Source organism: Cryptotermes secundus, unplaced genomic scaffold, assembly GCF_002891405.2.
Source record: "Cryptotermes secundus unplaced genomic scaffold, Csec_1.0 scaffold561, whole genome shotgun sequence".
Lineage (NCBI taxonomy): Eukaryota > Metazoa > Arthropoda > Insecta > Blattodea > Kalotermitidae > Cryptotermes > Cryptotermes secundus.
The window spans coordinates 302,724-319,253 of record NW_019744119.1 but is presented as its reverse complement, the minus strand read 5'-3'; the positions used below and the strand labels follow the sequence as shown (position 1 = coordinate 319,253).

Below are 16,530 nucleotides of genomic sequence, written 5' to 3'. Positions count from 1 at the left end.
TGATGATGATGATGATGATAAATCCTTTGAGAATACAATATGTGACAGTTTTGAACCCATAACTTAAAAGATGGGTGGTCTCCCAACCCCAAGCCAAGCGTAACATTTGTCAAGCTACTGACAGGATTTATGTTAAGTTTTAACACCTAAATTCCCTGTAATACCTAAACGGAGTGGGGGAATACTTAATTAGTGTACTCCCATTTTTTGAAATTGACCAATCCTCGTAATTTAGGGAGTTGACTTGTGGACCGAGACGAGTCCGAGAGTTTCGAGGAGAAAGCATTCTGAAAAAGTCTTATTCCAGATCGCAAACCATTCGGACGCAAATTCTGCAAAAAGTCGTATTACATATCGCAAACCAAGCGGACGCAAATTCAATCTAGTGCGTTAGTGGCGGCCACTATGGACAACAGTTTAATAAAGTGTCTTGTGGAACAAAGTGTGTGTGTGTGTGTTGGTGTTGTAACAGGAGTTCCCACTTCCTTTCCTGAGCGAGAGACCCAGCCAAACGGCCTGAGGACAAAATCTTAGCTCTACCGGCGGAACTAGCTACCCAAGACCGCTACCCCCTTATCAATCCTTCACACCTGTCCTAAATTTGTAAACTGATAGTTGCAGTTTACTGGCGCCCAAACAAATCCCATTACCCTAAAGATCAGAGGTGCATAAGGTGAAGCAGGGTAAAGCCAGCTGTAGCCGCCGTCGCCTGTAGCAGTCCAGAAGCCAGTGACGTAAAGACCAACACGAGAGGACGAGTAGAAGAACATGACGCCCAACGTAAGGGCTAACGTGTAGGCAACCGGTTACAGGGAGGACATAGACAGGGTGCTTGAGAACAGGGTGCCGAGGAGAATGTGCGCCCAGAAGAGAGATGAAGTGGCAGGAGGTTGGAGAAAAACTGCGTAATGAGGAACTTCGTAACTTGTATTCTTCGTCAAATACAATTAGAACGATGAAGTTAGGGAGGGTGAGATGAGCATGACGTGTAGCACGCATGCGATGAAGTAAAATGCATACAAAATATTGGTGGGAAATCCAGAAGGAAAGAGACCACTAGGAAGATCTTGACGTAGTTGAAAAGCTTATATTTAAATGGATATTAGAGAAATAGGATGAGTTGATATGTAATGGATTTATCTGGCTCAAGAGTGGCCCAGTGGCGAGCTCTTATGCACACAGTAATGGACCTTCGGGTTCCATCAAATGGCTGGAACATTCTTGAGTAACTGGCTTCACGAAACAGACTTCAGCTATATAGAATTAACTTGGTTTTCATTAATTAGATATCCACAGTGTTTTCCCGCTTACCGTCTAAGAGAGTTGACTGCTGGAGCTGTGCATTTGAATTCAAGCGGATTTTCGTAATTTGCAGCCTGAGGTCACGTGGATGTAGCCCCTGGATATCTGTTGTGTTCTGATGGTAATTTATGCAGTTACTGTTGTCCAGCTCAAGGTCTTCCTGTTGGCCGCTTACGGCTTCATGCCACATGTGCACTGACTTGTCTGTCCGTGTGGAATATGTCTGTGAACTGGTCAGTGCTCTGTTTGCATGGCAGGTGTATATAAGCGGCATTATTGTGATTAACGTGAGGCTCTTCATACACCGGACCCGCCACGTTTCAGATGATGAACAGCTGACAGCATTTGCACGGGAAGTCTTTTCCCGATGTGTGAGCAGGTACTGGGGGTGTTGGCGCGAGTCTCCGCACTGCTAGCAGCGTCAGTACGATTCACAGACTTTTTGGTTAACGACGAGGTTTAAACCTCAGATTATATCACTTTTGATTAATATGGAGACGTAACTTATGGTGATTTGGTCGTGGCCTGTTTGTAGTCCATTGTTCCGGTAGCGTTGTCAAACTGATAAACATATTTTCAGATGTCGTAATTACCTGTAATTCCAAAATCCTTTTGTCCCCGGTCACCAGATTTCCACTTGTGCACTTGGTCGTTGCTAGGGGATCATTTAGTGCTTTATGCTATGCAGGCATTGTTTGACGCTAGCCAACCATTTCCAGTTTAATGTTATTTGTTATTTACAAGATTCATCACCAGGTGGCGAAACGGTCGTTAATAATATGAAAGATGTGTCTTGTTAGATCCTTTAGGACCTTGAAACGCGCCCAAATTATTGAGCCACTTCCTCTTCGTACATAATTCAACCCCGAATATGTAAGCAGCGTGTTGCTTTCAAATACCGAGCAAGTAGGCTCAGTCAGTAAAGCTTCAGACCTGCATTTGGGAGGTGACCGGCTCGACTCTCGGCCGGGACAGACTGTCCTGAACGAGGTTTCTGTGGTTGTCCGACGTCCCTTCATGCCAGTGCCAAAGCAGTAACTCCGATAGCTCACGGACGCTTCGTTCCAGTTTATTCATTATTCATGTTATTAATCGACGCTATAGCGTGAATACTGTGGTACGCGGTAGCGTAGTTGGTTGAGGCGCTATGCTACAAGCCGGAAGGTCGTGGGTTTGATTCTCGATGTGAACGAAGGATTTTTTTTTTCAATTTACCTAACCCTTCCAGCCGCACCATGGCACTGGGGTCGATTCAGCCCCTAACAGAAATAAGTACCAGGAATCTTGCTGGGGGTAAAAGGCAGCCGGCGCGTAAAGCTGACAACCTTACCGCCATTTCTGAGCCGATTGTCTAGAGAAAATGTGGGAGCCTCGACGTCTCACAACCCTATGGGCATTCACGGCCTGTTAGAGGAATAGTTTTATCTAAGTATGTATACTGCAAGCATTGTAAAATAGCCATGAAATTAGGGGGATCCTGCAAGGCGTCTGTGTCCGCCTGCAGAACTTCACGGTGTCAAAACCCAAAGACCTTCATTTTCCATCTTATTGTTTACATTACTCATGAAGTTTATTTCAATATTATTTTAACTTCCACATATTGGGATGCGTAAAATTGGCGTATGATAGGAGCAGAAAACACATTTTTCAGTAGCTGTCTACAGTTTATTTCTAGATTACATCAGATAGTAAACAGATACTTTAAGTAATCGTTTAATAATTCTTTTCTAGAGGAACATTTGGCTAAAGTAAAGAGAAAAGGCGAGGAACACGAAACATTGTTGCGTCACGGTGCCTGCCTTGTAACGGTCGAATGATAGTGGCGCTGCCAGTCGTGTTCGTCCTTCAGCGACGAACTAAAGGAGGCCATGGCTTGCGATAGATTCAGTTGACCATGCGCAGTCCGGGTTCGCCAATTAGAAGACATACTAAGTCCCGAGTGAAATAACATGCGAGCGAAGAATGCCAAAAATGCGTGAGGACAGGCCCCTTCACTTTTATGTGAATTGTCTTTATATGCTCCTGGACGGCTGTGCCCATTTCAAGGTTATGTAGTTGCTATTAAATGAAGGGTTCAAGGAGGATTAATAGGATGGGAGGTGATAGACCGCATTCGCTTGGCTCAGGATAGAAATCAGTGGCTGACTGTTCTGAACATGGTAATGAACCTTTAGTTTGTATTAATTGCCAATATTTATTTTATTAGCTTCTCTTTAGGGGCATGGTTTTCTAAAAAACCAATATTTATTGGCATTGTCGGTTTACATAGCGTCCCCTAACATTTGCGGCAGTTTCTCATCACGATCATGTGATCATGTCTCATCACGAGACAGCTGCAGAACGTTCGGAGCGCTCCGCTGGTCCCCTTCGGCTCCCAATGGAAACCGGCGAGTTTCTCAACCCAGTGTGGTCAGTGTGGGTTCGTGTTGATTCGTGTTGCTATGACAAGTGGAAGAAATGAATGAATGTGAATATGAAGAGCGGGATACTTCACTGTAGGAGCTAAGGGAAGAAAGAGTGTGGTTGTAGGTGCGCCTCCGGCTGGGACAGACACACTGAAATTGACTGAATGATTTCATGGAATGTACGACAGTTCAAATGGCGTGACGAATGTGTAAATACAGTTTAAAAATCCGTCACATAATAAACACATTTTAGGTGTTGCAGAACCGAATTTTATTTTAGGAAAGCATTTACTTTAAGTGACCGCCTCTCTGGCTACAGATCCAGAAGTCTTGGGTTCGATTCCCGGCGCTGCCAGATTTTATGAGAAGTAGTGGGTCTGGAACGGGGTCCACTAGCCTCGTGAGGATAATTGAGGAGCTATTTCAAGGAAATAGCGGCTCCGGTCTAGAAAACTGAAATTAACGGCCATTGGGTTTCGTTGCGCTGACCACGCAACCCGGTTTCCAAGCGAGCGAAGACAGTACATGCCTTAGACCGCTCGGCAACCGTGACCGGAAAATAGTGCATATATTTAAGTATTTTTCAATATAAAGCGTTAAGAAATTTAATAGAGTTTGGAATTCATTTGTATATTTTCTTAATTCGTGTTTCCGTTTGTCTTGGGACTATTATAACGCAGTACTTTCTAAGTAGTTAATGCAATACCTCATGCGATCCTGGATATTTCGCGAGATATTTCAGATTTATGAAAATGCAGTCTGCTTTTACCGTTCTCACGGTCTTGTCGCTTGCAGATTTCTTATACTTTTTCCTCTACCCTGAAGATGAAGGCGATACGTTCCTCCGAAACGTCGGTTAACACCACATATACACGGTGCCAAATCCCAGAAGACTGCTTTCTTCATAGTCACCGCCGTGAAAGCCTCAAATCTTACTATTTATTTACTCGTTCGTATTGTTTGTTTAACGACGCTTTCGGTGGCTCAGAAGGTATGCTGTCGAGAAACAGTTGCATTTTGAGTTTATAAGTCTAGAAAATGGAAGACACGACGATAATGAACCGAATTGTGTCACAGGAAGGGGGAAAAGAAACGTACATTTCCTGATCTTAGGTGAAAATTGAAGGGAAACTTGTTAAAGTGAGTGACATCTGACTGACATTAGAGGTCTCAGATCGCATGTCCATTTTGCTTTTCTGGGACTGCTCCGAAGAATCCGTCCAAGGCTCTGTGTACGTAACATCCCAGTGTTTTATTTAGGGTGAAAGATAGTTGGTACCTGCCACGCGAATCCCAAAACTGAAGGACCACCCCTTGTCCTTTCTCCGCGACTGCTCTGTCCAGGACCCCATGGTGCGCCATGCCATGGTCACATGGGACGTACACATAGACCTTGGGTGATATCAAGCTAGTTTAGCGGTAACGCTCTGCATTTGTATTCAAGCGGTGCTCGGTTCGAATCTCTGCCGGGACGCCGTTTGTCCTGGCTGAGTGTTATCGTGGTTGTCTCCTCCAGGCAAATACTAATGCCAGTTTAATGCTAAGAGTAGGCCACAACCACTTCTTTCAAATCCTTTTCAGTTCACCATCAACTACATCCTATTATTCAACGCTGTATAGTCGAGATGTTAAGTAACATTTCGCTGTTTGTTGCTATTCGGGAGCTCCAGATAGCAGCTGCAGCCGTGCGAACTTCTAACGTGGGGATGTCACTGGCGCCGCGAAATGCACGGCCCTGAAGTAGGTAACAGCAGGCCGCGCCATAGCTCAAGCGGTTAGTCGCTGGCTTTCCACCGCGGCGGCCCAGGTTCGAACCCGGGTCTGGTCAAGTGGGATTTGTGGTGGACAAAGTGGCGCTGGTGCAGGTTTTCTCCAAGTACTTCGGTTTCCCCCGCCAATCTTCGTTCCACCAATTGCTCCACAATCACCCTCACCTATCATCTGGGGCTGGTACAGTAGGCCAGAAGTAGCCGCAGTACAAGCGACTTAGTCCCACCCACTAGCTATAAAAATAGGTAACAGTATGCAGCTTTTATAAAAGCATTTGTGAGAGAATAAAAGATAGTAACATGGCGACCAAGAACAATATTTTGGCAAACTTGTGGTAACTTTATCGTGATAACTTATTTATACGTGAACATGTTACATATACTGGTTTAGTCGTGTCATGGGAGTATTTTCACTCGGAAATACATTCATCTTCTGATTCCGCCATGAGAAAATAGAGCAAGTAGGAATGGCTACTTGGTGAGGCGTCTTGCTCCAGTTCGGGGCCCTACGGAGTAAGTAAGTTTTTATTAACCCTTCGACGCAGCGCAGGTATTGTATGCACCATCTGTTTTAACGTTAAAACGCTGTGTATTCATTTTGGCCGTAGACTGTTTCGTATGATTCTCAGAATGACCTGGTATAATTTCCCTAAATTTCCATCACACATTCCTTGCCAAGTATGATAGGTAGGTTCAGTCCCTGTCAACCGACCATTTTACCCAACTACGTCGAAANGGGGGGGGGGGGGGAGAATCGAAGAAATATCAAAGACCCTACATGCCATCTACCGGCAAGGCTATACAACTGTGTACTTCTCGAAGCATGCAAGGCAAGGTTACATGGCCGTCAGAAGTGTTCGTTATGAAATACCGTAGAAAAGATGTTGAAGGTCGGTGTGCGTTGATAAGGGAGATATCCGGCTCAGCAGGAAGTGTGATAACCGACTGGCCTTTGCAGTGGGAACGGACTGTGTTTCCTGTGAGGTAGGAGCTGAATTTGTAAACATCTAGATTAAATTCAGGCATCAAAGCGTTACGGCATTAAATTCAAGCATCAAAGCGTTAAGCCAGCGGACAATGTCGAAAGCAATAATCTCAAGATATCAGCCGAGTACTGTTAATGTGTATATTAGGACGGTCAACACAACAGTTAATTAGAAGGTTACAGTTAGGATGTTACATGCACTGATCAGTTATTTATTGAACTGTAACCTCCTAATTGTGTCATCCGTCCCACTGTACACATTGATATAAACAGGATGCCAAATACGAAAATTAATAGTACTATTAATGAGAGTTTTAGAGCTTCAAAGAAAATAGTGGTGAGTGATTACAATGCCTGATTTTTATTTTTTTTTTAGGAAGAAGCGACACATATTGGTCCAGAAGAGTTGCCACGTGACATGTCCATGTGCTTCAGCTGTCGTGAGTTGCAAGAAATGGCGAGCTAACGCTCATACTTGAGATCAAAGACAAGTGAGAAACAAAGCCAGTGAAATCATAAAAAAAAAAAATACCTATGACAGTACAAAATTATTAGACGATAGGACCCTGTCTTTGTTTGCAATACTGTAGTGTGATAAAGGATCAACCAAAGACAATTTTAAAATGTACAATTTAAATGTGAACGTAGCCACCAGCGCCGCTGCTGCTAGCGGCGGCAGCAGCAACTTGCTGGGCGTGGAGAGTTCGTGTACTACGCCGAAGACTCCTGAAATCTTGAACTCTCTGATCGCCATGACTAACCCGTTCGATGGGTACACGGTGAGGAACGTCCCGCGCATCGCTTCGTGCCCCCCGGGGGGCAGTGATACCAGCTCCTCCAGCACAGGGTCCCCCCTCGGGAGCCCCAGCTGCACCTCACCGCCAAGTGTGCAGCATACTTGCTCCCAGCTCATCAAGGAAGGACTCAAACTCACGATACAGACGAAACGCCGAAACACCGGCCGCCATCTTGAGAACCTTGATTCACCGCGCAACAACAAAATGGCGAGGAGAGAGGAGGTGAGTAGTCAGGATTATGACTATGATGATCTCTTCTCGCCAGGTGTTGGGGTAAGTCAAACATGATGCTTTACGCTTTGCCGAAAATGCAGGTGGCTTTGTGTTCCCGTGATCTGAGGTTACAGTGTCAAAAACGTTTCGTTGATAAAAGCATGATGTCCAATTTCTGTCCTGCTCTTTAATATTTGTTTTACAGTACCAGTGACAACGAACCAGTCCTCTGGTCTTTAAAATTTTAATTGCTTGTGACATTCAAAAAGTAGATTGTATGAGTTGCTGTGCCAACACACGAAGGAAAGAAAGTGTCTCTTCTTAAAAATACATGGCAGGGAAAGGTTTTTAACCGTTATGTTCGGAACACGTAACTCATGTGATGAAGCTGGTTATCTTAGATACTTAAATTTAAAAGGTAATAAGTTAGAAGGTTCATTAGTTAAGGGATTTAAAGCCAGCTGAACCCTAGGTACTGGTTACTGGCTGCCGTCAGCACACGACGACGGTAAAACCAGAAGTTGGATTAACATGGCTCTCAACATAACTTGCAGTTGTATATCTACTTATGACGGATTAAGTCGGTCGTCAGAGCCTCGTTTGTGAAGGTATACATAAAAATCCAAGTATGTATACCAAAGGGGCTCCGAGGAACGCTAATCTATTATTGGAAGCATGGTTAATCGTGTTGCCTAGGGCGTCACGTTTCACGATTGAAGCCACCAGTGTTTGATCGGCATCGCAGTGCTTAATGCAGTGTTCATATTCCTGTTAGCACATCGAACATTGAACATGTATTTGATTGTCCAGTGGTACATCGTGTTCGTCATTTCGTTTTCGACTGTAATGAATAGACAGGTTTTCACAACCACCGGTAACTACCTTTATCGGAAACAACACTACAGTATACCACATAAAAGTCACACTACATTATCAGCACAGTAGTATACACCAAATTAACAGCACTACTTCACACAATACTGACAAAAAACTAAGTTACGACGCACAATACCTACAACACGAAACTAAGTTACGACACAAAACTGCATCACATAATACTGACAGCACAAATCGCATCACATAATACTGACAGCACAAATCTATTTTTTTTATTGCTATTGGAGTGGGACCAAGTCCCTTGTACTGCGTCCACTTCTGGCCTATTGTACCAGCCCCAGATGATAGGTGAGGGTGATTGTGGAGCAGTTGGTGGAATGAAGATTGGCAGGGGAAACCGAAGTACTCGGAGAAAACCTGCCCAAGAGCCACTTTGTCCACCACAAATTCCACTAGACCAGACCCGGGATCGAACCCGGGCCGCCGCGGTGGAAAGCCAACGACTAACCGCTTGAGTTATGGCGCGGCCCAGCACAAATCTAAGTTACTACGCACAATACTCAACACAAAACTCAGTTACGACGCAACACTGCATCACACAGTACTGACAACACAAAACTAATTTACTACGCACAATCCTGACAACACAAAACTGTTACGAGGCACAATACTGACGACACGGAACTAAGTTACGACCCAGCACTGCATCACACAGTATCTCTCGGAAGAACTGCCTATAGAGCCTACTGGCCTTGAACAGGAAACAGTGCAGACTGGTAACATGATTGTTAACTGGCCACTGTGCCTCTCCTGTAACGCCATATGCAGGAAGGGAGGACATGAGGAGGGAGTATCATCCTACCCAGCTTTGGCTGGTCATGGGATGGAAATCTTCGTCTTTATTGTGGTAGAGCCAGCAGATATTAGTAGGGGCTCAGTGAAACGAGGTCTGAGCCTGTGAGCCAGCAGATATTAGTAGGGGCTCAGTGATACGAGGTCTGAGCCTGTGAGCCAGCAGATGATAGTAGGGGCTCAGTAAAACGAGGTCTGAGCCAGCGGATGATAGTAGGGGCTCAGTGGAACGAGGTCTGAGCCTGTGAGCCAGCAGATAGTAAGGTCTCAGTGAAACGAGGTCTGAGCCTGTGAGCCAGCAGATATTAGTAGGGGCTCAGTGAAACGAGGTCTGAGCCTGTGAGCCAGCAGATATTAGTAGGGGCTCAGTGAAACGAGGTCTGAGCCAGCAGATATTAGTGAAACGAGGTCTTGTCCTATTGCTTGGGACAGGGCTCTGTTGAAGAGCTTTAGTGAAAAAAGAGACGCACAGTGGAGCCCCCCATTGGAGGTGTTGAGTGCTTGGGGCGACCGGAGGTTGTCACCCACGTGTTAGTACAACGCTGACACCACATTTGTTACACTACATCACACGAGCAGTGCAAACTCCATGGCACTCCCCACGGAGTTCCTTCGCTCTAGGTCTGATGTGAAGTTCACTGCTTCTCGTTTCAGCTGACGGCCGAAGACGAGGAACGGCGAAGGCGGCGTCGGGAGAGGAACAAGATCGCCGCCACAAAGTGTCGGCTGAAGAAACGCGAACGAACGGTGAACTTGGTGCAGGTGGGTTCTGAGAAGTCTGTTGTAAAGGTAAAGTTGTGTGAGGTTATTGGCTTCGGCACTATATGGAGGTGTGAGGACCCCTTCACTCCCAGTCCGCGTTACGCCGTCGGAAAGAGCTCCCAAAATGGGTGGGACTTGGCCATTCTGGACACTCTGGAGAAGTGAAGATTTCTTGCCCGTGCCTGTAATCGAATCCATGTTGCCCGACCTTCAAGCCCGCAGTCCATCACTATAAGCCTATCAGCTGAACTGTTTCAACTCCTGTTTATTTGTAATTCCAGCTGGAGAACTTCCTTCTCACTTGAATAAGGTTATTGTTGTAAATATACCAGCCAACCAAGCTGCTGTGTCCTCATGCAGTATTCATTGGCGCACAGAGCATGGGTGTGATGTGGGTGACACGCACTTCCCAAAGTGTCGGATTCGAATCTCGGCTTGGGGTCTGGCTCTTGTGACCGATTATTTGTATGATTTCTTCCATCTTCAGTTAAATGACAGGTTAGGACCTCAAATTAGGCCAAGGCCACGCCGAGGCTTCAACATTTTATAGACAATCGGCTCACAGATGGCGGTGAAGCAAATGAAGCACGAAAAAAATAAATACTGTCCTTCAACATGCTTCCAGTTCCATTGTTACTAAGGATGGCAGACTTGCGAGCACGGCAGTGGACCCTCCGGTTTCGTTATCAACTGAGCTCCTGTTTCAGGAAGGACGCTGCTTTATCGATTACACTTAAATGGATGGGTTTTGTAAACACTTTAATGAACCTTCGGGTTTGACAAAGGGCGCAAAATGTATGTAGTTGCTAAGTGACTGTTAAAAGGTGAAGTTATGCCTGTAACAGGCAGTGGGGGGGCCAGTAGCCTTGTGAGACGTCAAAGCACCCACATAGATAGTCGTCATTGAGATGGCGGTGAGGTTGTCAGCCTTACGCGCCAGCCTTCCTTTACCCCTAGGAAGATTGCTGGTACAAATTTCTGTTAGAGGCTGAGTCGACCCGTTACCAAAGCCTCCTACATGGTGCACTCGTATTAAGTCCGAGAGCACGCAATAAGAGTCCAGCCTCGACGAGACTAGTCAGTTTTTGGTGTAGCTCCGACTAGAGTAGAAGCCAGCTCCCATCCGACAGAGGTCAGAAGACACTTCACCGAGATCAGCGGTGCAAGAAGTGATTATAACAGTGAAGAACAAACGTCTAAAAGACTTTGTAAGTGAAGAATAATTGTACTTGCGAGTGTAAAAGAGATTGTTCAATAAACGCATTCCCCAAATCCGAGACCCACGTGAATTTCTTGTCGCGTTACCAACGAAACACGCGACAATACTAAATTCCATACTTGAGTTACAGAGACAGTAACTATACAAGAGTGGATGAAATTATAAGAAACTCTTTTGTGTGATCAGTTATTATTATGAAGGTTATGAAGGTTGGGTAGAAAGTTTCCTCGAAGTCTGAGAAGAAACTTTGAGAATAATATTGTAGCGTGTAGAGCCGGTACTGGGTAACGACCTCGAAACAGACAACGAAACATTTGCTGCCAGGCAACAGATTCTTAATAAGCAAGTATACGCAGCCGTTACTTGGTAACGCCTTCAGAAACAAACACATTCCAACGGAATGCCTCATTTTGCTTCTTGAGATCTAATCTCTCCATATTAAACGTTTGCGTTCCTCATTTATTACTTCCAATCTCAGACATCAGTACACTTGAATGCCATCTCCTGTTTGTGAAATTCGAGCACCATAATTGTGTGTCTTTCCTTCACAGGATGTCCAGTTAAGCTTGAATGTTATGATGTGGGAACATTGTGCTTTTGACAGTGAGATTTCTGGATTTGGCCAAGTTTACTGCTCTAATTCTAGTATCGCTAATTTAGTGTAAACACTCATTCCCAGCTGTTGATTTCAAAATAGCTGCCTTACCTACTTTGATATTGAAATCTAACACTGTACTTATTCCTTTCATTATATTTACACATTTTTTCAGTCCGTGGGACAGTGCACAATGTTGCAGACAGTATAAGTCTTTCCAGACTTCTCTGTAAATTAACGTGAGAGAGGCTTTGGTGCCAATGATAGCTAATAGTTCAAAATCGATTTTGTACTGACCCCTTGTAATACATATATGATTCAGAATTAGTGGGTTTTGGACTTTTTCCATTGTTCGGTATTCTAGGAAATAGAAAACATGACGTTTCAGTAACTGATGTTTCTGCCCTCAGTGTTAGCACTTTCTAAGGGACTCGACTGAATAGGTGTCTCCCTCCACTCACCCGAGTACGGAAACAGATCCAGTTTCTGAAACATCACTTTTTTTTTTTTGTAGAATATTGGACGATGGAAAAAGTCCAAAAACCCAGTAAATCTGAGTGTTATACACCATGGTCAGAACCCTTTGGAATCTACATACTTGTATATGACTTACATGCAGTAGGTGACCAGATCTATTCATCAGGCAGGTAAATTCTTAGAGATCTAGCAGAACCAACATCATTGCTCAACTGTTTTCAGTGTTACACAGGGAGGATAAATGAGTTACATGTTGTAAAGGGGGCATGCGGTAGCGTAGTTGGTTAAGGCACTATGCTACAAGCCGGAAGGTTGCGGGATCAAATCCCGATGAGGAGGATTTTTTCAATTTACCAAATCCTTGCAGCCGTACTATGGCCCTGGGGTCGACACAGCCTCTAGCAGAAATGAGTACCAGAAATCTTGGGGGTAAAGGGCAGCCGGCATGTAGACAACCTTGCTGCCATCTATGAGCCGATTGTCCAGAAAATGTGGGAACCTCAACATCTCACAACCCTATGGGCGACCACGGTGTGTTACAGGGATACCTTTACTTTCTTTACTTTACATGTTGTTGTAAATTGTTGTAGGAATCTGAAGTCCTTGAAAATCAGAATCAGGACTTGAAGAGCCAGATTCAAGAACTGGAGACACAGAAGCGTCGTCTGATGGATATGTTGTCCATGCACAAGCCCACATGTATGAAGAACCTCGTTTACAGCACAAACACTGCTGGTGCTAGCTACTGTGGAGACCCTACATCATCAATTGGAGGAGCATTCTGTACCAACACGACCACAACTACCACCACCTCTGCTGGCGGATACCATGACTACAATGGAGTTTACCCTGACAATGGTTGCATGGCATAGCTAACTCAAATGGGTATTATTGTTTCTGTTGCTGAACACTCTTGCTGTATACATGTACACATCTAAGACATATAATGAAGTATTTAAAATGTCTTGTGACCACTGAATGACCATAGCGTTTCTTCAGCACAGCAAATTAGCCACTCCTCATGGAGTAACACAAACTGTAGCCATTTGATTTTGTTTTTGAAATGTAAGTCAAGAAAACATTATATTTCAGTGTTTTTTGTAATGGTATAGAAGTTTTCACAAAACAGAAGTGAACACTGAAGCCATTGCTGATGGCTGTGAGTAAGTGCAAAGCCAGAGGAAGGAAATAAAAAAACTATGTGTATTAGCAGTGCATCTTACAAAGGACTGCCCTTCAAAGAGATGATAAACACAAGATGCTTTCAGATGACTGTAAGCTTACAGAAAAGACAACTTTGTGTTGTTTGTGAGGAAGCAGACTGTAATCCATTCGCACAAACCACAAGTCACAAACAATACACCTGCAGCATTCCACCCTTTTGTGACATAAGGTACTATCGTATAAAAAAATCTCTTAAAGTTTGCTTGCCACAAGAAACCTAAGTAAACGGTGGTCTTATAAGGAATTAAAACGATTTCTGCGGGAAACATTATTCAAGTGAAATTCACATAACATATTTTTTCAAGTTGTTTGAACTTATGGAGAGTTTAGGTGTACTAACTGTGGGTACATTATAATAGAGTATATGTAAGATTTTTTAATGTTCTGGGTGCCTTGCATCTGATGTGCAGAATTGGGTTTTAACCAGGGCTTGAGGTGGGGCGGGATGCGGCAGTATGGCATCCCGGTTCTTTTTTAAATGGCTTAAAAGCATCCTGTTACTTCTTTGGCAGTAAATGCAATGTACAATACCTTTTTTTGGAAAATATTCTAAAGATAACTACTCGTAATGCATGTGTGACTTTATTTTAACGCATGCCATTTAAACTACTGTAATATGTTCGTAGGTCTTAGATGGAACACAGACTATATACGTCACTCGGTATATTTTCATAATTTATGTCTATGAATTAAAAGGGGAAAACCATCCCGGTTCTATTTTCATTCCACCTGAAGCACTGGTTTGAACCACATATTGTGTTGAAGCTAGTTCCAGCATTTTGGTGTACATTGCTGTCCAGTCCCTTCACACTGAACAAGGTGGAAGGAGACTCTGGCATTCCTACAAGTATCAGGCCACATCCTCCACCTATCTCCTGCACCCTGAAGATGGCAATCAGTGCATGGTGGAATGTTGGAACACTTTCATAGGAAATGGCTAAATATCAAAGGCCTAAGTTACACATCATCATTCTAAGTGTGTTTTATGTGTTCTCTGTAATTCATTAGGAACAGAATATTCGTTCTTAAGTACATAGGCATGCATAGCCTAGAAAATATAGGTTACCCTTGGCCTTGTATGTTCTGAAAAGAATAATGACTTGAGAGTCATGGCTGAACCTTAAGCTTTTTATTCAGGTCCAGTAGAGCAGTTTGCAGTAGCCTGTGCAATATCTCAGAACAGAGACTACGAATCAGTTTGATGGGGGTAGAGTCTGCTTGGTTAACTCATCACATAGTGTGTTGTTGTGATCTGGTGACCTGAGCGAGTGGGTCATCTCACTAGCCTTGTGCATTCCTCAGTCCTTCCATGAGCACTCTTGTTGTATATGTGTTCTGTCTTTCTTTACTTCTCTTTCTGTATTGATTCTGTCTTGGGGGTGTGGGGGGGGGTATGTGCATGCGCCCACTCACTCTCTCCAAATGTGACTTGCAGGATGTTGTGGCCTCTCAAATTCTTAGGTGGCAGAGACAGATGTAGTTACTTTGCCTGTAGCTACTGTGTTGTGAAGGTGAGCCTGAAAAATGCCACAGTTTACATAATGTACCTTGTGGCAAACAAGTATCATAGTAATGAGGATTTCTGCACGGCATAACAGCAGTATACAGTGCAACAAGATTTAGGTTGTGCAGAGCCAATAATGTCACAGTGTCTGTGATCATGGAAAGCTGCAGATTCAAGACATAGTGTGACGAGCCATGGACTTCGTTTAAAGGGATCCAGTGCCTTTGCAATAAGATTTTTAAAAAAAGTTATAAAGACATGCTCTACCTGTTCACATTAAGCCTTCCGTGTTATATTTTTGTAATTTTTACTTGACATGTTGTTTTTTAAGTAGGGTCGGAATTCTATAGGCTCAGGGAGGAGATATTTTGAGTTTAAAATTCCTTTTCATAGAATTGGAAATGTCTACTCTTGTGTGCCATATTTGGTCTGTTTGGTGAATCATCAACAGGGAGACTTCATTGGCATGCTAGGCCAAGCCTTGCTGTCTGATAATACTCCTACTTTCCTTCAGAATTACGGCCCTGTATTTTATACTCATTAATTATAGATATGGAATGTTGTTTTTATACATATTATGTTCACTTTGTTATGCACCACCTCACTTTATTGTTAAGGTGCTTAAGTCAGGTGCTAACTGCCCCCTCAAAGAGGGTGCAGTGCTTTTCATGTGTTCACAGTTCTGTTACTTTCTCTCAGTATATGCAGTTCTTCCTTCACATGAAATTTCATACTTTAAAGGAATTCTAAAACACTTTATAAACAGTGGATCTTTCAGACAGCTCTCATTTTAGTAAGTGGGAAAATATCATCTGGACACTGAATTGAAATTGATTTGTTCCATGCCTTTGTTTATCTTGCTTCCTGAATGGTTGAGGTGTAATATATACCGTCCTTTTGATGCTCTATAATATGAGTTGCTGACACCATTTTTAAATGAACCACAAATATGCTGTCCCTGTAATTCCTTGCATATCACCATGTCCATTGTGACTTAACACTTTGCAGACTGCGCACCCTTTAAAAGGTTTTTCGCTTTTAAACATGGCGGACTGTTGGCGTGTTAACAGGCTTTTAAAAGACGATAAGTTGCAACACACTATACATCTCTCTGGCTCCACCTAGCTAGCACGTAGCTGCTTGCAGCTGCGTTATAAGGCTCTGGAATGTCTGCTGACCAATCAGTTACTAGACCTCGCTGTAACTCTATGCTCCTGCAAAGGAAAATAAATGCCTTTATTTCTTCAAGCTTTACGTAGCAAGCTGTCAGTCAGTAGTTCAATATGGATCAAAGACCAAAGTGGTTGACACCCAAGCGATTTCTTGGAGAACAAGAAATATCTGACTTCTTCTCCGGTGAGGTATCTGACGTCCCTTGTGAGTCTGCTAGTGATAGCGACTCACAATCTGATAGTGAGTGTGGCAGGGGCGAACAAAAAATTGTGACCACAGAGTGAAAGTGAAAGTGACCGTAGCTCCGACGAATGTGCAGGTAGCAACATTGCGGGGACAGCCACATGGGGAAAAGTAGACAAAACGCCTGCTTTGGGACAGTTTACTGGAAATCCAGGGGTGAAGCAAATTCCATC

At 43.8% G+C, this 16,530-nt stretch overlaps 1 protein-coding gene across 2 annotated transcripts in view; it reads left to right on the top strand.

Annotated features, from left to right (window-relative positions):
* The window catches only part of LOC111874501 (activating transcription factor 3), a 91,697-nt gene extending 75,463 nt beyond the window's left edge, over window positions 1–16,234 (top strand). The window contains exons 2-4 of one of the 2 annotated variants that reach the window (XM_023870058.2): window positions 6,838–7,480; window positions 9,815–9,922; window positions 12,804–16,234. In XM_023870058.2, the coding sequence (XP_023725826.1) occupies window positions 7,085–7,480; window positions 9,815–9,922; window positions 12,804–13,085 (786 nt within the window). In that variant the 5' untranslated portion in view covers window positions 6,838–7,084 and the 3' untranslated portion in view covers window positions 13,086–16,234. Of the gene's footprint in view, window positions 1–6,837; window positions 7,532–9,814; window positions 9,923–12,803 lie in introns of both variants that reach the window. The other variant, XM_023870057.2, reaches the window with a different exon arrangement.
* Window positions 16,235–16,530: the final 296 nt, after the last annotated feature.